This window comes from Fukomys damarensis, unplaced genomic scaffold (assembly GCF_012274545.1).
Source record: "Fukomys damarensis isolate Sample0158 unplaced genomic scaffold, DMR_v1.0_HiC HiC_scaffold_9, whole genome shotgun sequence".
Lineage (NCBI taxonomy): Eukaryota > Metazoa > Chordata > Mammalia > Rodentia > Bathyergidae > Fukomys > Fukomys damarensis.
This window is the reverse complement of record NW_022900921.1, coordinates 682,465-704,271: the sequence shown is the minus strand read 5'-3', so window position 1 is coordinate 704,271 and position 21,807 is coordinate 682,465. Positions and strand designations below refer to the sequence as shown.

Sequence of the window (21,807 nt, the reverse complement as noted above, 5' to 3'; positions counted from 1 at the left end):
GTTTTTTTTTTTTTTTTTAATCCTTTCACAGAAGGGGTGCTTTAAAAAAAAAAAAAGTACAGGCATTCACTGTTAACTATCTTTCAACTTTTCCTTTAGCCTTCATTGTCTTTTTTGGTCTCCCAAGATGGGTCTCAGCAGGTAGCCCAGACTGGCTGGTGTGGAGCTGAGGATCCTCTTGACTCAGCCTCCCATACGCTGGGGTTACAGGCATGTGGCCACCTTGCCTGACTTGACTTTGCTCGAGCCTTTTCATTGCAAAGTTGTGTAATGTGTGTGTTGCTGGGGATTAGGTGCAGGGCCTTGTGCGTGCATGGCAAACTTTCTATCACCAGTTGCATCCTTGGGCCCATCTTTCTGTAAACTCTTCTAAAGTAATTGCAAGAGATGGACTTAAAGGACCTACAATCAAACAAAACAAAAACAACAAACACTAAGAGAAGACAAAGTCATCAGATTTCTGAAGATGGAAGTGGGTAGAGTGGGAACCTATCAGACTGGCTATATGACCACACAGCAGACACTGGAGAAAAAAACAAGATCACCTGATTAGGTGCCAGTGTCACAGGTCAGGGAGCAGGGGACAGTGCGAAAGCCCAACGCAGGTCAGAGATGCTTCTAGGCTTGGTGATGGCCTGTGCAGCCCACGCAGGAGGACGGCAGCTGCCCACCAGGGAGGAGTCCACTACTGTGGGGGTTCTGGGGGAGGCTGGAACCCTGAGAGGATGGAGGACAGCTGGCTCCTACCAGTGGGGCTTCCCTGGTGGCCTCCTTAGCTCCTTTCTGAGACCACCTTGGATGTTTTAACCCAAAATTCAGTGTTTGAAAGAATAAAGGGGAGGGAGGTTAATACAGATGTGGATGTCTACCTGAGTGGGCGGCAGGGGTAGGTAGCTGGGCCGGAGAGGCTCCCTTGATATACAGATGAGTTAACCTGGAAATGGCAGGGGGACTCTGCCCTGCATCCCTCAGTCAGCTTGGGTGCTCGTGAGGTGCTGGCCCATGCTGGGAGCTGTCTTCAGGTTGGCGCGGCCTGCCCGCCCTCTCCCAGTCCGTGTATGCACCTGCACGTGTCATGTGGGCTCTGCACCATGGCCCAGGCTGCGGTCCTGCCCACATACCTAGGAAACACGAGACCTTGGAGGCCAGCTGAGGATGATGCTTGACCCCCCTGGGTAAGGGAAGGTCCAGTGTGGTGGGCCTGTCAGGAGTGTGCTTCGTGGGGCTGAGAGGATTTGGGGCCAGGGCACCCAGAGAGCAGTTCCACCTCTGGGCACCTGGAGGTGGGGTGACCACCATCCATCTGCTTGGGCCTGTGAGGTTATCTTACAGGGTCGTGTCCAGGGCCTGCATCCACGTGCCCAGTGCCCCTGTCCCCACCTCACGTGCTGGTGGCAGCAGAGCAGAGCTTTCTACACCTGCATTCCCCTCACATGGAGGCCCCGACCTCGCGGATGTGTTTCTTGGCCTCCAGGAATTGAAGTTGACATTGACGTGGAGCATGGAGGAAAAAGGAGCCGCCTGACACCCGTCTCCCCGGAGAGCCCCAGCATGGAGGACAAGGGCAGCTCCCAGCCGAGCAGCTGCTCCTCAGAGCCCAGCAGGCCGGACAGCAGCGGCAAGGGCATGGCGCAGGCTCTGGCAGAACAGATGAGGAAGATCGCCCTGGAGCCCACGGGGCAGCCCGAGGTAGGCCTGCTCCCTCCTGCAGCCTCGCCCCAGGCAGAGCCATCACCCTGTAGGAGAGGAGAGCGCTGCCCGCCTGCTCACGGCGCACGTATCCTTCCAGGAGCAGATGGAGTCCGACAACTGTTCCGGAGGAGATGAGGACTGGACTCATCTGTCTTCAAAAGAAGTGGACCCCTCCACTGGGGAGCTTCAGTCCCTCCAGATGCCAGAGTCGGAAGGGCCAAGCTCTCTGGACCCTTCCCAGCAGGGGCCCACAGGGCTGAAGGAGGCCGCTTTGTACCCGCACCTCCCACCAGGCAAGTGACCTTGTGTTTCTGGCCCTCCTTTCCCCCAGAGCAGGGCACCAGACAGAAGGATCTGATGGCCTCTGCCATGGGGCCTCCTCAGTGACAGAAAATGAGGAGTGGTCCTTTGTGTCTGTCCCGAGTGACAGGAGCTCAGCCAATTTTAGTCATCTTAAAATTTCACACCTGGGCCAGGGATTGAGCTCTGGTTCCACCGCCTGCCTTGCAAATCCAAGGACCCGAGTTCAATCCCTGGTACCAAAAATAAAATAAATATAAGATTCAACACCTAATTTGGGAGGCTGAGGCAGGACTGCGATCAGTTTCTAGGCCAGCCCAGGATACATAAACCTTGTCTCATCAAAAAAACCATGCAGACGTAACTGGGAGGCTGAGACAGGAAGATGGTGACTTTAGGGAACTCTTCGACATTAAAAGGGGGCGCTGCTGGGTATGTAGCTCAGCGTAAAGGCAGCCATGCCCGGTTGACTGCTGTGTACTCACGGGGCTTGGAGATGACCTGCACGTGAAGGCAGACCCTCAGTGTCAGGGCCAAGGTCGGTTCTGTGGCTCCTGCCTTGGAGCTGGGGGTGGCAAACAATGGCTTATGTATGAGAGGCTTTTACATCATGACACGAGATTCAGATTTCGGCATCTGTAGAGGTGGTGGTTTTTTGGGCTGTTGTTGAGATGGGTCTTGGTTGCTGTGTTGCTTAGGCTGAAGTGGTTCTCCTGCCTCAGCCTCCTGAGTAGCAGCAGCCATGTGCCTGGCAGTGAGGTGAGGTTTTACAGGGCAGAGCCACAGCCGTCTGGATACACACTGGCAGCAGGGTTGGAGACGCCTGTGCAGGTAAGGGCTTGCCAGGCCTCAGCACTCACCTCTCGGCTTGGTCCTTTTTGGCAGAGGCTGACCCCCGGCTGATTGAGTCACTGTCCCAGATGCTGTCCATGGGCTTCTCTGATGAAGGTGGCTGGCTCACCCGGCTCCTGCAGACCAAGAACTACGACATAGGGGCCGCCCTGGACACCATCCAGTACTCGAAGCACCCGCCACCGCTGTGACTTTGGCGCCTGGCCATGTCCTGTGCCTGCTTTCCTGTCTCAGCTCTGGGTAGTGTAGAGCGCAGGCCCGTGGGGGGTTTCTTGGAGTGGGGACAGGTGACCCTGATGTCCCTGCGCCACACTGGCAGTCCAGTGCCCCATGGCCCTGTGCTTCTCTTTTTAACAAATGACTAATCGTGCAGCACAGACAGCTAGTGGCACTGTCAGGGAGTGACACCCGGGAGGTACAGCCCAGCCAGCAGGTTTGCTGTGGGGAGTCTGGGTGTGGCTTTCGCCAGTCGCGTCCTGACCCTGACCACGCTAGCTCTCATTTCCAGATGTGTTATGTGCTTTAAAGTGAGAAACTCCCTTTAGCCACCCTAGGGGGACCTGATGTGGAGCCACTTGTAATTAAACTGCATGTGCACTTTAGCCCTGCAGCTGTTTTAATCCCGCATGCCCCATCTCACCTCACAGGTCATCCTCGAACTCCTCCCCAGTTGTAAAGAGGCTGCACCGTCGCACGGATGGGGCCACCTGACAGCCCTCTGCCCACGGGGTCTCCCCACAGGGCCTCCCCAGCACAGCCCGAGGAGGCATGGTGGGGGCAGTGGGCCCACTGAAGCGGCCTTCCTCAGGGGTGGCCTGTGCTGGACGGGCTGGCCCAGGCCCCCTCTGTGCTGATGCCAGTGGCTCTGTGTCCTCCTGGGGGCTGTGTACAGGTGGCAGGAGAAACCGAGCCCATTTAGAAGGCGGGGCTGTTGCCCTCCAGGGACAGCCAGGGCTCCCTCGCTGCGCCGCTCCCCTCAGGTCCCCGTTATCCTAAACAAACCAGAGAAGGGGTGGCAGTGTGGCCAGTGGCTGAGCCCGGGGCTGACCTGCAGGCTGGTGACACTAATGACCCGGCCTCCGCTGCACCCTGGCTAAAAGTGCCCCAGGAACAGCCCTGCACCCCAGGTGGCCAGGCACCTGCAGACCAGTGGGCTCTACCCACACCCCAAGGGCTCAGACAGACTCCACCCACCTGTGTGCCTCCTAAGGGGTGTCGGTAGAACCCACTGTGTACTATCAGCACCAAGCTCCGGTGCCAGTGTGACAGCACTGGGCCGGGCAGCTTCTGCCACTTTGATTTGAGACAGGGTCTCCATAGCCCAGGCTGGCCCTAAAGTTGCTATTGTGGCCAGGATGGGCTTGAACCTGTGATCCTCGATCCTCCTGCTTCAGCCTCCTGATGCTAGAATTATAGGCGTGCACCACTGTGCCCAGTCACTGTTACTCTGTGACCTGTGAGTTTGGGCCACAGATCTGCCTGGGGTCCAGTCAGGGCCAGCCGGGGCACGGCAGGGACCTTTTTGAAAAACAAACCTAGCACAGCAGTGTGCGAGTGGGGCGCTCCAGCACTGCGCACGAGCACGAGCACCATTCCTGTGATGGGAGGAGCAGTCCAGTCACTCACCTGCGACTCCAGGGCAACACCAGCGTCGGAAGCGTCTTGGGCATCTGGGCCACGCGGAAGCTGTGCTGCGCTGTGGCTGTATCCCCTGGGGAGGGAAAATGCCACAGGTGTCAGTCCTGTCAGCAAAGTCTCCCCAAGGGAGACCATGGCTCACCATGCTGGGCAGAGACGGGCCAGCGCCTCTGCCCTGCGGGTCTCAGCCAGGCTCCATCTCCTGTGAACACCTGGCCAAGAGCTGGAGGAGATGCGGAGAGGAAGCTGCCGGACAGTCTGAAGCTCCCAGGCCCCTCAGCTACGCTGGCCACACTTTACTTGATTGACCAATTCCTGCAGGGTATAACGGCGCACGCCTGTAATCCAGGTGCTAGGGAAGCTGAGGCAGGAGGACTGCCAAGGGTTTGAGCCCAGCCTGAACCATATAGCAAAATCCTGACCAACAGAAAAGACAACCCAAGAATAAAATCCCACTTCTTCCCAAGGTCTGGGATGTGAAGTAACTGGGCGTCCATACCCAGCGCTCCCCCGCCAGGAGTCCTGGGGTCCTGATGCCTTTGAGGGGGAGGTGGGCCTGGCCCACGTGGAGACCCACTCCTTCCTGGGGCCTGCTCTGGGCTGCACCATCGGGGCACTTAAGCCTGTGGCTCTCTGAGGGCAGAGATGTCCACGCAGCGTGGGGGACCGCACAGCCCCAGCTGACCTGCAGCCCAGGGCCTCACTCGGCTCCCGAGACCTGATGGTGAGGTAGGCAGTGCACGCTGGGCCAGGCTGGGGAAACAGCAGATGGATGACTTGTCAAGAACTTTTCTAGGCTGGGCATGGGGTACACAGGCAATAATCTCAGCACTCAGGAGGCTGAGGCAAGAGGATTGAAGAATTCAAGGCCATTCTGGACTACAGAGAAAAGATCTCATCTCTCTCAAAAAATGGATAAAATTTTAAAAAGGCCGGAGATTTGGCGCAGTGGTTCCTTCCCACCGCCTGCCTTGCAAATGCAAGGGCCCAATTCAGCCCCCCACCCCGTACCAAAACATAGAACTGAGGCAGCCCTGGGGCTTGGAGGGGTGTGTGGGACCCGGAGCACAGAAGGGGGCTGTATCAGCCTAGCTCAAGCTTCTCCCTCATACATAAATAGAACGTTGGGAGCAGGGCCAGCCAGCAGGACACGGCTCTGGGTGCCTGTGATGCCACCTACGTGGAAGCTCGCATGCTGCCTGCCAGTCCTCTGCAGCCGCCTCCATCACCTCTTACCAGACCTCAAGGGCAGAGGGCTGGATTCCAGGCCTGGGGCCCTCCCGCCTCAGCCTCAGGGGTAACTGACTTTGCTGTGGCTTTCAGGGCTTCCCAGCATTTGCTGGATGGCTGAGGGATCCTCTTAGATGAATGTTGCTGGAGGCTGACCACACGTCAGAAAAGCAGTCCGTGCACCACTGAAGTTGATTCTGATTAGATTTTGAGACAAGGTCTCTCGCTATGTAGCACAGGCTGGCCTTGACCCTCCTCAGGTGACCCTCCTACCTCAGTCTGCTGGGATCACAGGTTGGTGCCACCATGCCTACTCCTTTATTGTGAAATCAGGAGATAACAGCCTAGCTTCTGAAGCAGCAGTTTGAACAGACATGAGGATAAGAGTTCGTTCCTCTTTAATCCTACCCCAGAGAGTAATGTGGGGGCTGGGGATACAGCTCTGGTGCCGTGCCTGCCTGGCAAGTGTAAGGTCCTGCGTTCGATCCCCAGTGGTCTTTCTGTTGTCCTAGCTTTACTAGCTTTACCTGTCTCCGCTTTACTGGGGAGAGAGCTGGACGGCTGACCTAGTGCATGCTCATTTTTGCTGTTTTCAGCCCTCCTCTGTGGATGAGACCAACCCCTTTGCTTAGGCAACTGGAAGTCATGTGGACCAGAGGTGCCAAGGTGCAGTCACAAACGCAGTCAGCTGCAGTTTGCCTGGCACCGCCTGCCTGTGGACCCCGGCTCCAGGTCTGCCCAGGGCCTGTGTCCCTCATGGGTGCCTGCAGTCTGTTGCAGAGCCCCGGGGAGAGACGGCGATGACAACACACGCGTGCTCTGTTCAATGACAGGAAGGTGAAGCCAGCACGGGTACCAAGAGCATCTCGGGGACCCAAGACACCTCTGCTGTCTGGATGGGACCTGCCAGCTGCTCAGAAGGCCGTGCAGAGCGAGCGCTGTCCCCTGCCTAAGGCTGGCAAGCACGCCCAGCACAGGGCTGAAGCGCATCCTGCCTTCCCCAGTGACTTGGGGACAGCACCACCCCAGGTCCCTCCACACAGACAGGGACTATACTGCACGGGGACCACAGGGACCACAAAGATCCATGAGGCAGGCAGGGGCTGGACACCTGAGCTCTGCAAGCACCCTCCCTCCCAGCGGCTGGGATCCCCAGAGGGCTGTACGTGCCTACAGCTGTCATGTCTCACCCCAGGGAGGGAGGAAAAACTGGCCCTTAGCTTGTTTTCATTGACTGTCTTTTCTTCCTGGGTTTTTTTTCTTTTTTTTTTTTTGGTACCGGGGATTGAAGTCAGGTCCATGTGCTTGCCAGGCAGGCAGCGGAACCACTGAACTAATTCCCACCCACACCTTTTTTGAAACAGGGTCTCACTATGTAGTTGAGACTGACCTGGAACTCACTATATGTAGCCTGGGCTAGTCTCGAACTCACAGCAATCCTCCTGCCTCAGCCTCCTGAGTGTTGGGATTATAGGCGTGAGCCACTACGCCACTTGGCTGCATGACTGTGTTCCCACCCCACCCCTCGTACTGGGGACCCAGTACCTCGAACTCAAGACCTTGGCTTGTGAGGCAGGCACAGTGCTGCTGAGCTAAATCCCCAGTCCATAACTCGTGTTCTGTTCAGAGACAGGGACTTGAAAGCTGCTTTTACTAAAAACAGACTCCAGCCAGGCATAATGGTATACACTGTAACCCCAGCACAATGGAGGCCGAAGCAGGAAGATCATAACTTTGAGCCCAGCCTGGACAATTCAGCAAATTAGTGAGGGCCTGTCTCATAATAAAAGGTGGCCCAGGATGTAGTGTGAAGGCCCTAGGTTCAACCCAAAAAACAAGTGACTACAGGCAGGCCTACAGGTTCCCCTTTTTGTTAAGACAAGGTTTTGTGATGTAGTTCAGACTGGTCTTGAACTCGTGGCGATCCTCCTGCCTCAGCCTCCCAAGTGCTGGGGTTCCAGGTGTGTACCAGTACACCTGGCTCCAGATACCCAATGGGTAGTTAAAACCAGGGCAGAGTTTGGCCTTTTTTTGTGTTGGTCTCCTTTATCACTTAAAGCCTTTGGGTCAGACCCTGCTTGGCTCCAGCACATTAATCATGCAGGGGCGTGGTCTGACTGCTGGCTCTACAAAGTGATATGGCCCTGAATTTACATCACCCATCTCACCCCTTGAGGCTGAGGCCCCAAGATGAAGTTTACAGGGACGGCCACCTACCAGGACCCTCAGCAGTCTCGGGCCACAGCCACTGTGGGTTCCAGCAGAGCCTCAAGGCAGAGATGGAGAAAAGAGATGTCCCCTCAGGAAAGAGTAGAGACCTGGACCTCTCCACATCCACCTTGCAAAAGCAGCTCAACACAGCGAGCACAGTGAGCGTCAGCCCGCCAGGCCTGCTCTGAGCAGACTCCTCTGAACCCGCCTGGTTGGTGCGTCTCTCACCAAGGCGCACGGCAGTGCTTTTCTGCAACCACCTCACAGACCCTGTGCGGCAACAACGGGTCCCCCCAGGGACAGCGTGCTCTGCTCTGCCTGGGGAGAGCCAGGTGCGGTGCTCAGCTGAGAGCGCCAGGTGGCAGGGACACCGCAGGGGTGGCCAAAGCCAACCTCTTGTCACATGATCAGAAATCACATCTGTAATGCCAGAATTCTAGGAGGCTGAGGCAGAAGGAGCCCAAGTCTGAGCCCAGCTTGGGCAACTCAGTGACTTAGTGAAACTGCCAATAAAATTTTAAAAGGGCTAGGGGTAAGGCCAGGGGTGTATCTCAGTGGTGCTGTACCTGCCTCAGAAGTGCGACGTCCTGAGCTCTATCCCTAGCACAGCCAAAAAAAAAGGGGTGGTGGTGGTGGTAGCTAGGGGTGTACCTCAGAGCAAAGGCTCTGGATTCAGTCCATGGTACTGAAAAAAACCTACAGAAGTGGGCACCTTTACTTTAGACGCCTTTTAGTCCACAAAAGCCAGTAACCCTGACGGAACTCTCAGGAAGATGAGGTGCAGCCAGCCACAAGTGTGACTGGTGCACTCTGAGGAGGTCAGGGGGGCAGGTTCCTAAGCCACTTCCTGTACTCTGCTCAACTTCCTAGGTTTTAAGAACTCAACTCCAGGGCCAGGGATTTAGCTCAGTGGTTCTGCTGCTTGCCTTAAAAGTGCAAGGTCTGGAGTTTGATCCCTGATACCAAAAACAAAACAAAACAAACAAAACTCCAGCTGGGCATGGTGGCAGGAAGCTGAGGCAGGAGGATTGCTGCCAAGTTGGGAGGCCAGCCTGGGATATATAGTGAGCTCAAGGCCCACTGAGCTACAGAGACCCTGTCTGAGAAACCCAAAGACCCCTCAGCCCCGGGTGAGGGAAGAGCTCCATGGTACAGAGCACATGCTTATTAAGTGTGAGGCCTGCTTTTGTCCCCAGCAGCAAAGCAAGATAAAGGGCTCTAGTTACTAACGGGCGTCTTGGCACCCTGAGGACTGCCTGTCTTCAAAAACTCAATGTGGCCAGCGGGGTCTGCTGCTCTCGGTCAGTACGCTGTTCTCTGCAGCTCTTGCCTTGTGCTCTGTGTGCCGTGCTTTCATTATGTTGCTGTGTGTAAGGGCAGACTTTTAGAAAGTTTTACCATTAACTTATTGAGGTATTCTGTATGCTAAAATACACCCGCTCAGGCATACAGTTAATGTATCTTTTTGTTTTCTGAGTTAGGGTCTGCCTGTGTAACCCAGGCTGGGCCTTGAACTCATGCAATCCTCCTGCCTCAGCCTCCCTACTGTTTAGATTACAGGCATGCGCAACCACGCCCAGCAACAATTGCTTTTAAGGGCGGTGTGTGCCCTCCCCATGCCTGCTGTATCTCTTCACGTGACGTCTGGCCAGTTCCCTTTTCTCTGGATGGAACTCTTCTGTGCCCTATACACTGCTGATTACGTGCTGTACCATGAGCGACACCCAGGCTCAAAGCCCTCTGTGTTGCAGCATAGATGTGCTCAGCCCTCCCTCCAGTTCCAGCTCCACCCCAGCCTCACTCACCCACCTCACGCCAGCTGACTTACAGAGCCCTGCGAATCTGCTCGCTCTGCCTCCTGGAATGTGATCGCCCCTCATCTAAGAAGGCCGGGCAGTGCGGCGCTGGCAGGCTTGATGGGCTGTGGCCAGAGCCAGTGCGGACACTCCTGCTGTGAAGGGCAGACCCAGGGCTCACTGTGCACGGACGCAGGCTTGGTGTGGAGACTCCAACCCTACACTGAGCAGGTCCCTTCTGGGGGCCCTCCCACGGATGCATGGAGGCTCAAACACTGGGCTCCCGTCACCCCAAGCTCAGACGCGTCCTCCCGGGACTTCGGCTTTTCCTTCATTTTTTTTTTCTTGCACATGCTACATCCTCAGCCCCTACATGTGTGCCTTCTCTTGTCTTTTATGGTACTGGGAACTGAACCCACGGGTGCTCTACATTGAGCTATATCCTCTCTCCTTTTTATTTTTCTTAATTTTTAGATAGGATCTTCCTAAGTTGCTCAGGTAGAAAATGAACTTGTGATCCTCCTGCCTCAGCCTCCTGAGTTCTAGGATTCACTTCACTTTTGATAGTGCATCAGTGCATTTCAAATACTGTGGCCAGCCTTTTCTGTGGGAGGACAGTCCAGGTTATTTAATTCTCTGTGTTGCAAAACACAGAAATCTAAGGTTCTCTTTGCTGTATACCTCCACCACCCAGCTGAGACAAAAGCAGGCCAAGGCAACGTGCCCCTTCCAAACCATCATACCTGGGTAACAGCTCAGAAGCCTGTCCCTGCAGCAGATTTAGTTTTTGAACGTGGCTTCTACAGTGGGCACCAGAGCCCTCACCATAAGCCTGCAAAAGAAAGAAACACAAACTTAGAATTAAGAGTCTTGGGAGAATGCTGAGAAACAGATGCTTCCGAGATGGGCCTCAGGGAGAACACGGCTGGGTTCTGCAAGGCCCGAGGGTGCCCGGGCCAGTACTGGGGACCCTTGGTACCGCTTGCGGTATTTCTAGGGTGATTCCAAACCAGCAGGCTCTCCAACTATACTTGCAGTTTACCTGGCTACCCTCTAGCACCCCAGACCCCACCCATCGAAGACAAACTCAACCCAAGACCCCACACAAAATGGGTAACCAGCATGAAAAGGTCACTAGAGAAGTAACACAAATGGCCAGGAAGATAGGACGTGACACCTACTCTCACTGATAAAGGAATACAACATAAATACTTTACTGTACTTAGTATCAGGCTTGATCTGCTCGTGAAATGGTTGATGAATATGCTCTTTAATTTCAAGTTACAGTCTGACAAGACACAAAAACCACAACAAAACAGGCAGTTGATGCAGGTGCTGTCTCCACCTGACAAAAGCGGTCCTGTCTCTCCCTACACAGAGATGACAGCTACAAAGTACAGCATGTTTTCAACGCCGGGTCATCTGAACACATCCACACAGCCTCCTTTACCGCCGCACGGACCCTGACCACAGTATCTGCTCTGATCCCTAAGCATGCCAGATGTGCCAGTCTCCTCCCAATACCCTGTAACGCTTGCTGCCTTTTCTGTGTTCCGGGCTGGCGTCCTCTAGCCCGCATCAGTCTCCCCCTGCCCCGTGAATAAAGTCTGTGCCTCTGCCTTCACTAGCCTGCTTGGGGGGTCTCATCCCTCCGAGCTGTCTGTCACACTTCGCAGTCACTCACTTGTTAGTAAGTGTTTACCGAGTTCCTATTATCTGCCAGGCCCTGGTCTGGAAGAGGACAGTATCGTCCAGCCGCTCACCTTCTAGCAAGAGCAGAGAGGAGGTGACTGAACCGCCCACCCAAGCACTTGGGACAGCCTCGGGCATGGCCCAGCACAGGACAGAGGAATCAGAAGCCAAGAGGACACAGGAGGCAGGGTGTGGCAAAGGTGGCATGGGAAGGGAGCAGGACCTGTCAACGACAAGATCTCAGGACCTGGGTGTGAAACTTCTTGTGGGCTCCCACGAGATGCAGATGGAGTATAAGGATGCAGACACAGCCTTTTCTGTGTTCAATAATCAGGTCCCAGAGGAGAGACGAGAGAAGGGCTAAGATTACAGCTGCTGCAAATGGTAACGCTTTACAACCACCCAGGTCATCTATGGAAAAACCCAGGGACAGCCAAGGGTTGTTTCAAGTGCAAAGAAGCTGGACACCGGGCATAGCACTGCACCAAGCCTCCACCTGGGCCCTGCACCACGTGACTCGTGGCCTGGAGGTGGGACTGTCCCCGCTCCCAGAGAGGGGCCAGGCCAGCCAGAACCCTCACTTCCTGCTCTGACGACTAGAGAGGCCCGGGGGACCTGCATGCCCCTGTCCAGGGATACTGCTCTTTCCTCTGGGGAGCCCTGGGGAAACTTGGATGTCATGGCTGAGCCAATCTGACTGCTACAGAAATGGGCGGCTCACTGTTTTGATGCCCGGCTCTGGAAAACTCCCCTCTGGGTCTACAGCCATAGTTGGGGTTGAAGGGACCCCTAGGCAGAGATTCTTTACTCCTCCCCTGACACACCACTTTGAAGGTCACAGTGCCGTCCTCCTGTGCTAGGAGGAGCTTTAGTAACAAAACTGTGAGCAATTCTCAAATTCCAGCCAAGGTCAAAAGGGGTTTTACTAGCTGAGACTACACCAGAACTCCCCGACCAAATCAGCCAACAAGTAAATCCTACTGCACAGTACAGTGGAACACCTGGGAGGGCAAATTCAGCGATGCCAGAATTCTAAGGCTGAAAGACCCCAGCCTGTTTCATAACACAAAAGCAGTATCCATCAAGGAAGAGGCACATAAGGGCCTCCAGCCTCTCAGACAGATTTCTCACATGTGGCCTTGAAGAACCTTGCCAATTCCCTTGAAATACTCCTGTTCTCTCTGCAATGACGCCCTCAGGACAATGCAGGACGGTACAAACCTGGCTTCGTTAACAAGGCTGTGCTTCCCATCCATCTTCCAGCGGCAGATCCATGTACAATCCTCTCCCCGACTGCAGGGGACACTTAATTCATTCTCAGTCTTAGATTTAACATATTCTTCTACATCTCCCTACATCCGACTCCCAGCTTCTGTTTGCCTTTGAATGGAAAAATTCCATTTCAAGAGAATAGCAACACTGCACTCGGACAGCTCTCCCACAGAGGGTTACAGATAGTCCTCGCCTTTTTGCTTGGGCACCAGAAAATGACTCGGGGAACGTGTACATGTTATTCCAGTTTACAGCGCAACTCAGAAATTATATAACCATAACACTACAAACTAAACTTTCTAGCGAAGATGAATATAAAGCCCCCTCACCAAAGGCTCAGCCGTCCCTCCATAAGGTTCATATGTGGGAACTATTCTACATCTGGGGAACGACAGCTGTGTAGAGATCAGAGCCAGGCTATCTGTGATCTTGGGCCTCCTGCCACTGAACAGCAGCTTTGTTCCTTCCTGGGAACGGCAGGCTTCCGTAGGATCTGCCTACTTAAGTTTGGACTAGTGGCAAAGCCTTTATATGAGGCAATTAAAGGCCCAGGTGTGCCCCGGAACAGACAAGCGACTGACAGTGCCTTGAGGGACAAAGCAGGCCCTTACTCAGGCTCCAGCACTGCGCATGCCTGTCTTAAGAAGACCCTTCCTCTACGCACCACAAAAGGAAAGACGTGCTTTGTGGTTTTTGACCCAAAGGTTATGATCAGAACCCCATCCAGTAACATACTTTTCAAAGAAGTTAGAAGGAGTGGCTGCTGGATGGCAGTGGTAGCAGCTGCAGCTGTACTAGCAGAAGAAGCTACAAAGTTAACTCCTGGTCAGAGACCAGAAGTTCCAACTCCCCATCAGATCAGAGCTATTCTGGAGACAAGGGGTACTCTTACCGAGTATCAAACTATGTTCGCTTGTTTGCTTGTTTGTCTTTTGAGACAGGGTCTCACTATGTAGGTGAGGCTGACCTGGAACTCACTATGTAGCCCAGGCTGGTCTCGAACTCACAGCGATCCTCCTGCCTCAGCCTCCCGAGTGCTGGGATTACAGGCATGTGCCACCATGCCCGGCTTAAACTATATTCGTAAGACAGCCCTGAGGTTATTATAAAAACTCTGCACTACCATTTTTAAGGGGGGATACCAGGGATTGAACTTTGGTCCTTGCGCTTATGAGGCAGGCGTAGGAACCACGGCGCTAAATCCCCAGCCCTCTGCACTACTTATTAACCCTGCTTGATGACCACAAGATACAAGATTAGCCACTCTTATGAACAGACCTATATAAGCAGGCAGGACATCAGGGACCTGCCCCTCTAAGATCCTCAGGAGGTGTGTTTCAGTATTGGAGAAGGACATCAAAAGGCAGGTTATATAGTTGTTAGTTCATGACAGATCGCCGAAGCTAAACAGCTCCTCCCAGGAACCTCTGATCAAAAGGCAGAGCTGATACCTCTTACTCAGGCATTGATATCAGGAAAAAAATAGAAGGCTAAACATCCAATCAGACTCCAGAAATGCCTTTCTGGTTCTACACGCCTATGTAGCCATCTGGGAGGAAAGAGGCTTACTGACAATCATCTATAAAACACAGATAGGAGGGCCAGGGATTTAGCTCAGTGGCACTACACCTGCCTCACAAATGCAAGGTCCTAAGTTCGATCCCCAGGACCAAAAAAATAAAAATAAAAATAAAATTAAGAAAAGAAGGATATTTTATAGCTCCTAGAGGCAGTCCATCTTCCCAGGCAGGTCACAGCCATGCATTGTAAAGGACACCACAGAGATGTGTCTGAAATCTCCTTGGGAAATCAAAAGGCTGACAGAGAGGCAAAAAGGGCAGCCCTATAGCCCCTGAGACTCTAGTCTTATTCTCAATTCCTGAGGAACCATTAAAACCAGTCTATATCCACCCTCTGGAAGATAAATGAGCCTTAGGAAAAGGAGGAATTAAAAAGGGGCTCTGGCGACATTTAGGAAACAAACTGGTCCTTCCCCAAGAATACAGTGGAAGGCAATAAAAACACCTCACGATTCCATGTGGGAAGAAATGCTACATTGGAAATGGTCACTCAGGTTTTCACAGGACCAGGATTAATGACAATCACCCAACAGGTCTGCAAAGCATGTCAACTCTGAGCCTACAACAACCTGGGCAAGCCCAAACTGCCTCCTTTACTAGAACCTGTGCAGAGGAGAGGGACACACCCTGGAGAAGACTGGCTCAGTCCCCCACAAGCCAACATGTGGAGGATTTAAACAGATGTTGGTCCTAACTGGCACCTTCACTGGCTGGATTGAAACCTTTCCTACCTGTTCAGAAAAGGCTACTGAGGTAATCACGCTGCTTCTTAAAGAAATCACCCTCAGATCTGGACTACTGCAGCCCCTCCACAGTGACAATGAACCTTCTTTTATTTCCAAGCAAATCAGGGAGTGGCAAGGGCTTTAGGAATAAGTACTACTTCCATTCCAATTGACAGTCTCAAAGGGTAGAGAACCAGACCCTAAAGTGAGCTCTGGCTAAACTTTACCAAGGGACACCCGAGTCCTGGCTCTGATGGCTGCCGATAGCACTCATGAGGGTTGTTACATGACCAAAATTGGACCAAGTTTGAGCCCATTTGAGAGGTTATACGGGAGGCCACTTTTATACTGATACGAGAGTAGAGACAGAGTCCAGCAGATCCTTATAGTACTGTATCGATCTGGGTCAAGCACAAGCTGTCTGCCAGCCTCTGGCCCAAGAGTACCACCTAATGTCCACCCTGGAGACCAAGCAGTTGTGAAAACTTGGAGAGAGAGAACACCAGCATACCAGTTAAAGCCAAAAGGGGAGGCTTCTTTTCAGTGATGCTTGCCAGACCCACTGTAGTGAAGGTGGCAGCGATATATACCTGGATTCATCTTTCTAGATTAAAGCCAGTCCCTCCTAAACAGTCTATAGAACAAAACCACCTGAAAGGAAAAAGCTATTTCTGGAAGAATTCAGATTTCTGTTCAAAAAGCAAGGCCCCACTGATGCTACAGATAAGCAAACAGGTTCTTGTTAAGGTCATGGCTTCTAGGCTCTTGAGCTATCTGATATACCTCTCTAACATACATTCTTCTCTACAGAAAGTGTGGAAGTCTGACCTGCTTCTCACATTTGCACTTTTACTCTTGCTTGTATCTTTTCCTCTGTTTGGCCCAAGTTCACTCTACAGAGCTACTTTTTCCCTTACTCCTTCACCCCTCACTTTTCAAATAAACCTCTGGCATTGTATCTGTGGCTTGTCCTGTTAATTCTTTGTCTGAGGCAAGTAGGACCTGGAACTCTTTTGTTGCCCAACAACAAAGACAATGAAAAACAGAAAGTTTTACGCCCAAGTCCCTGCCTAGTCTTCATGTATGTGTGTACACATGTGTGTGTGTATTTGGCTGGGAATGGAACCCAGGTCCCTGCACATACTAGCCAAGCACCCAAATGTCACAGGGAAGTGACTCCCCACCTGTTAGGTGTCAGACGTGCTGAGTTTGTGTCTCTTGATAACCAAAGAGGAGATATGAGCACAGGGAGATTAAGAGGAGGAATAGTTTACTGAGAAAGCTCCTGAGGGAGAACAGGGGTCCTGAAAGTGGGTAGCCAGAAAGGATCTGTCTGGGGATATTACATTTGAAGATGACATCCCAGACCACTCTGGGCCAAGAAGAGCCTGATCAATGCAGTTACCAGTACAGTCACTTAGCTGTACTGACCTGACAGGGAAGCGAGACACACAGCGAGGGTACACGATGGGCAGCACTCACTTCAGCTTATCTAGAACTTTTTTTTTTTTTTGTACCAGAGATCAAACCTAGGACCTTGTGCTTGCCACGCAGGCATGGCGCCATTATATCCCCGGCCCATTACGATAACTTCAAACACAGAAAGATCAAAGGCTTTTCGGGGACGGGAGAGGAGTTTGGTTCAGGTGTCCTGGTCCCCCACCTGTGCATCAGATGCCTTATCTGGGCTTGACCAGGTACTGCTGCTTACAGTATAATCCCAAGCTGCTGTTGCTAGAAAGGCTGCAGGCCTGGCTCTCTTTATTCCTCTCCAGCCAGTTTTGACGTCTCATCTTCTGCCCTGACTCCTCTGAGAACCTGGTCCCTCTCTGCCTGCCTGTGAACGTCTGTCTAACTTAGCTGTCTATACCACAACCACAGAGGTACAACTCCAGCCCCTTCCCACCTTTACTGTGGTACTGGGGATTGAGCTGAGTCCCTGCACTGAGTTACGGCCTCAGTCCTTTTTTATTTTGACAGGGCTCACCGAGTTGCTGTTGTGGTTTGGATCTAGACTGTCCCTGCAGTGCCTCCTATGCTCAGACACAGGGCTTGGGGAAGGCAACAGGATATGGGGCACCACGGCTAGCTTGGTTAGGACTTGGGGCTTGCCTGGAGCGGGGGTCACTGGGGTGCGACCTAGAAGGGTCCCGGACGCCTCCCTTCTCAGCTTCATGGAGGCCCTGACACAGGAGCTTTCCTCCTTCCAGGCCCATCCACCACTGAAGCCAGCTGCCTGTAGCCACTTTAAGGGGCATGAGCCTGGGGGAGATGCCAGGAGGCTGCTGGAAGCCAGCCTGGAAGAAGGAAGAAACAGGTTCCCTAAACTTCTCTTTCTTCATGCTATGGGTGTTGGGAGGAAGTGACTAAGATTGTGGCCGAGGCAGGCTCCCAGAGACTTGGACTGCAGGCCTGTGCCACTGCACCCGGCTTCCAGCCCACTTTTAATACCTTTAACAACAGTTTTTCTTGCTCCTTGAACAAATGACCCCAGTTCTCAGAACTTAGGTCACTGGCACTACCCGTGCAGCATGCTCTAACCTGGATGGTCTGGACACAGCCCTGCATCCACATCACAGACCCCCCCGGCTGTGCTGGTGGAAGAGACAGGAGGCCCCAGTAGCTGCTACCCACACCCCAATCAGGAGAGGCTGTTGGGTCAACCGTGGGAAGATGCGCTACAGATCCTGCCTGAGGCAGAGCTGACGAAATTCACTGGCAGACTGGATGAAGAGTATAAAAACCGGGGAATTGGGGATGACTTCCAGGCTTTTAGACCAAACCAGAAAGTGGGACTCAGTGTTTCAGAGATGTCAGCAGGAGGAGCGGATGTGATGGACACAGAGCGGGGACATAGCAACAGGCACATGCACTTGGGCGGCCTAGGCTCCCAGGGACACTTTTTTTTCCTTAAAAAAAACCCCAAAAAAACCCTTAGTAGCCAGGTGTGGTGACATATGCCTGTAATCCCAGTACTCAGGAGGCTGAGGCAGGAGAATCGCTGTGAGTTGAGACCAGCCTGGACTACATAGCGAGTTCCAGGTCAGTTTCAACTACATAGTGAGACCTTGACTCAAAAAAACCAACGAACCAACCAACCAAACAAACAAAAAAAAGCCCAAAACTTTTTATTTGAAACAATCAGACTTTCAGGAAGCTATAAAAACAACAGCGATCCTTGTGGCTTCCTAGTGCCTCCCACAGGCAGCCTGGCTGCAGGTCTGCAGGTGCTTGAAGGACCAGCTGCCATGGCCCCACCAAGCCTCAGGGTGGGATGGTATTATAAGATCACTGTGGGAAAGTGAGTGTGCTGGAGGGAGGCCAAACATATACCGTAGAGAAATCAGACCTTCAGAAGTTGGGCAGCTGGGGGAGTCAGCAAAGAGGACTGAGGAAACAGGAAGATAGGTGGAAAACCAGGAGCAATGCTATGGCTTGTGTCTAGATGTCTCCCAAAGAGGAGGTGACCTCTGTAGTCAGAGGAGACTTTTCAGAGGATCTAGGGTGTGTGAGGCTGGGATCAAGGGTGTGTGATCACCAAATTAGTCCACTGATTGGTCTGGCAGCTGTGGTAGGATTAAGCCTGCCCCACATTGGCTGTGAGTGCTACCTGCCCTCATGGTGGCTGCTCTAGCTTGCTGCCGCCGCCTTCCGCCTGCCACTTCTCTGCAATACTCTTCTGCCTTGGAGCCAACCGACTCTGAACTGAAACCTCTACAAACTGTGAGCTAAATAAACCTTTCCTCCTTTAACTTCGGTGTTTGGTATTTTGTCTCAGCAACAAGAAAAGCAACACAGCAGATGCCCTGAAAGTCTAAGCCAAGAAAAAGTTTCAAGGAGGCTGAAAGATGATCTGTGACAAACACTGACAGTTAAGTCATCTGAGAACTGAGAACTAACCGCTGTGGTTAGCAACACAGGGTCACAGAGACCCTGCGCAGAGCACTGAGCAGATGGTGGGGACTGTGCTCCTGGCTCAAGTGTATTCAAATGTGGGCCAGGAGAGAACAGAAGAGGAGGGCAGAGCTGAAAAGCTGCTGACTTCTGTCTGGTGTAGCCAGTAGGGAGATGTCCTTCTCTCCGAAAGTGGGCACAAAATGAGACTCCATTCCCAGGTGCCCTCCGCTTAGCTATGGCCAGGGAACCTGTTTCTTCCTTCTTCCAGGCTGGGTCCCAGCATCCTCCTGGCAGCTCCCCCAGGCTCCTGCCCCTTTACGTGGCTACAGGCAGCTGCAGACACGCTTCAGGGAATCGAAGAACACCAAGGCGGCGGCAGCCTGGGTCCCTGCGTGACCAGACCAAGGACAGTCCCCTCCCCATCTCAATGTCCTCCCGGGACTGTTACAACAGCAAGAGTAACAACTCCACTGTGTTAAGGAACATCATTCTGGATCATGCACTACTCTACCCTAGTCCGCTGTGGGCCATACACCATTGCACAACCATGGAGCACGAAGGCAGGGCCTTCCCAAGGAAAATTTAGAAACACACGCTGACTGTGCTGTGGTGTCCGCCCAGCTGAGGAAGTGCCCTGTCCCCTGGGACTTGATCCCAGTCGCCTATGCCAGAGGCAGACGTTAGTTAACTTGTGTCAGTCACCAGAGAGCTTCTTTCAGGGCCTCAGAACTGGGACTCAGCTATTCCAGGTTCCTTAGGAGAAGTTTCTGTGACTCTGGGCAGCATGTCACAGTGAACTGTCTAGGAAGACACAGGAGGGGGAGGAGAAAAGGGAAAGAAAACGGAAGGAAAATATGGGCAGAGGTAGGGAAAGAGGGAAATGATTGTGTCCGGCTTCCTGGCAATTTATCAGTTCTTACAGTTGCTTCCTCAGGGGTAAACTTTTTCCCTGGCATACCTGCGATATCCCGCACAGTGGATTTTGCCTCACTGAAGCCATTCTCAAGTATTTCTATTATTTGCAACTGAAAGAGACTTGGTCAGACAGTGCCCTCTAAAGCCTCAGTTTCACTTTTGAGACTTCAAGAAATAGCAAATGGCTGGTTAAGCAAACAAAGGAGTAAAGGGCTTCACTCAGAGTTGTACAACAGAGTGGAAGGCAAGTCCTGCCACGCCATCAGTGTGGGAATGTCCCTTGTCAGCAGCCACATACTGAGCACTTACTATGTAGGGTACTGTGGTGGGTGTGGAGGCAACAAACAGGAGTCTCTGCTTGCAGCACTAATGTAGACACACAATTTCCAATCAGGAGAAGGAAGAGGGCCCCAGCCATGAGCACAGGTCTCTAAGACAGAGAGGATCTGGACTGCTTCAAGGTCAGAAGGGAAGCCATTCTGGCTAGGGGAACACAGTAAGTGATGAAGCAGAAGAGGTGGCATCTGGGTCAGCAAAGGACGAGGCTCTTGTGGCACCAGAGATCAGCACGCCTGGGCTTGAAAGATGTGCTTGAGGGCATGGGAAGAAAGGGAGCTAAGCAAGAGCAGGCAGTGTGTGTGTGCAGCAGTCCACATGCTCCTCGCCACCTCCGCTTCCCGAGCCAGCCCTGTTGCTCCCTGCTGCCTCCACCCGCAGGTCTCACCCCATAAGGTCTGACTCTCTCGCCATCTTCTCCCAGGTCCGTCCCTTTCCTCCATGGCGCTGTCTAGCTCTGAATTGCGTAACTGCACGTGTGTGCACACAGGTATTACCCCTTGCCTTCCCCAAAAGTACACTTGGGAGCGCGACGCTGATCCTGGCTTCCTACTGCCACACAGCAGGCACTCAACAAATACTTGCTGAATGACCAAGTGAACGGGAGCACCTCTCCAGGGTTCACTCCTGACGGAACGGTGAGCTCAGTGTGTGGTGAGCATCCCTGCTGTGGAACGCTGGGACTCAGGACTCACCCGTAAGAAAGACTGCTTCTCACCACAAGCCTTACATGTCCACCTGAGACTCTTTTTCACCTGCAACAAAATTTCAGAGATAACAGCTCAGACAGGGATACAAAACAAGGTGGAACTGGCTCAGGAATGCTCCAGCTAAGTTTCTAGCCCTAAAGGGGCTTTTAAATTTTTAATTGTGGTTCTGAGGATTAAACCCAGGACATTCACACTGAGCTACTTACACAGCCCTTTTGCATTTTCTATTTGGATTATACATTTTTACCTCCTTCAAACTCAGCACTGAATGTATGCTTACAGACGCATACTCAGCATCTTATTGACTTTAACAAACATTTAAAGAAGTTTGATGCTATTTTCTTAGGGAATAGCAAAAAAGTAGGTGAGGGAGCTATGAGAAGTGGTCAGGTACACTGACAGTGTTGGAAAAGTTACATCAAGTACCAAAAAATTTGCGAAGTATCTGCTGGGGATTTAGTTCAGCGGCGCCGCACCTGCCTCAAAAGTGGAAGGTCCCGAATTCGGTCCCTGGCACACGCGCGCGCGCACACACACACACAAATTATAAAAGATTATCTGACGCTGCAAGTCAGGGAAGCCAACAGGTCTTAAGAGATATCGAGAATCCCAGCATACACTGGGCCGTGGAGTTCAATCCACAGCACCGAAAAAAGAGAAAACAAAATGCGTCTGTTTAAAATGCTCTAGGCGGCGCTGTGAGCGCTTCGGCAGCAGGCGCGGAGCCCGCGCGCAGGGGAAGCAGAGGCACCAGGGACAGCAGAGGGCGCCCGCGGGAGGGGAGAGGCGTTTCCGCGGGGCCTCCACGGCGCTGCTTCTCTAGGGTTAGTTTTGCAAACTGTCTTCTCCCTACAATTAGACTGAGAACGAGGCACTCTGAGGACTAGGACTAGGACTACAAGAGCCGCGCAAGAACCGGAAACAAAACCCTCAGAACCACGTTTTGGGCAAGCCGCCCCAG

The 21,807-nt window shown here is 52.9% G+C and overlaps 2 protein-coding genes and 1 long non-coding RNA gene across 3 annotated transcripts in view; 1 reads left to right on the top strand and 2 right to left on the bottom strand.

The window, feature by feature from the left end:
- The window catches only part of Sqstm1 (sequestosome 1), a 7,371-nt gene extending 3,925 nt beyond the window's left edge, over positions 1-3,446 (top strand). Inside the window, exons 5-7 of the mRNA XM_010623750.2 lie at positions 1,475-1,689; positions 1,790-1,985; positions 2,878-3,446. Of these exons, the coding sequence (XP_010622052.1) occupies positions 1,475-1,689; positions 1,790-1,985; positions 2,878-3,035 (569 nt within the window). The 3' untranslated portion in view covers positions 3,036-3,446. The remainder of the gene's footprint in view (positions 1-1,474; positions 1,690-1,789; positions 1,986-2,877) is intronic.
- Positions 276-1,475, bottom strand: LOC104862033. Its single transcript, XR_780165.3, has 2 exons — positions 870-1,475; positions 276-717 (listed from the first exon to the last, which is right to left on the bottom strand). It is a non-coding gene; the product is annotated as an uncharacterized LOC104862033 (long non-coding RNA).
- Positions 3,447-3,469: 23 nt separating the features above from the next.
- Mrnip (MRN complex interacting protein) lies at positions 3,470-21,067 on the bottom strand. Its single transcript, XM_010623770.2, has 5 exons — positions 21,053-21,067; positions 20,832-20,891; positions 10,463-10,551; positions 4,471-4,555; positions 3,470-3,836 (listed from the first exon to the last, which is right to left on the bottom strand). The coding sequence occupies exons 1-5, from the start codon at positions 21,065-21,067 to the stop codon at positions 3,486-3,488; spliced, it is 600 nt and encodes a 199-aa protein (XP_010622072.1). The 3' UTR covers positions 3,470-3,485.
- Between the last annotated feature and the right edge of the window lie 740 nt (positions 21,068-21,807).

What these genes read in the sequence shown, in the direction of transcription:
- Mrnip (XM_010623770.2), bottom strand. An exon ending in AGAAGCAGTCTTTCTTACGG is followed by an intron (nt 10,552 to 20,831) that starts GTGAGTCCTGAG and finishes TTTCTTTTGCAG; the next exon opens with GCTTATGGTGAGGGCTCTGG. An exon ending in GTGTTGCCCTGGAGTCGCAG is followed by an intron (nt 3,837 to 4,470) that starts GTGAGTGACTGG and finishes TGGTTTGTTTAG; the next exon opens with GATAACGGGGACCTGAGGGG.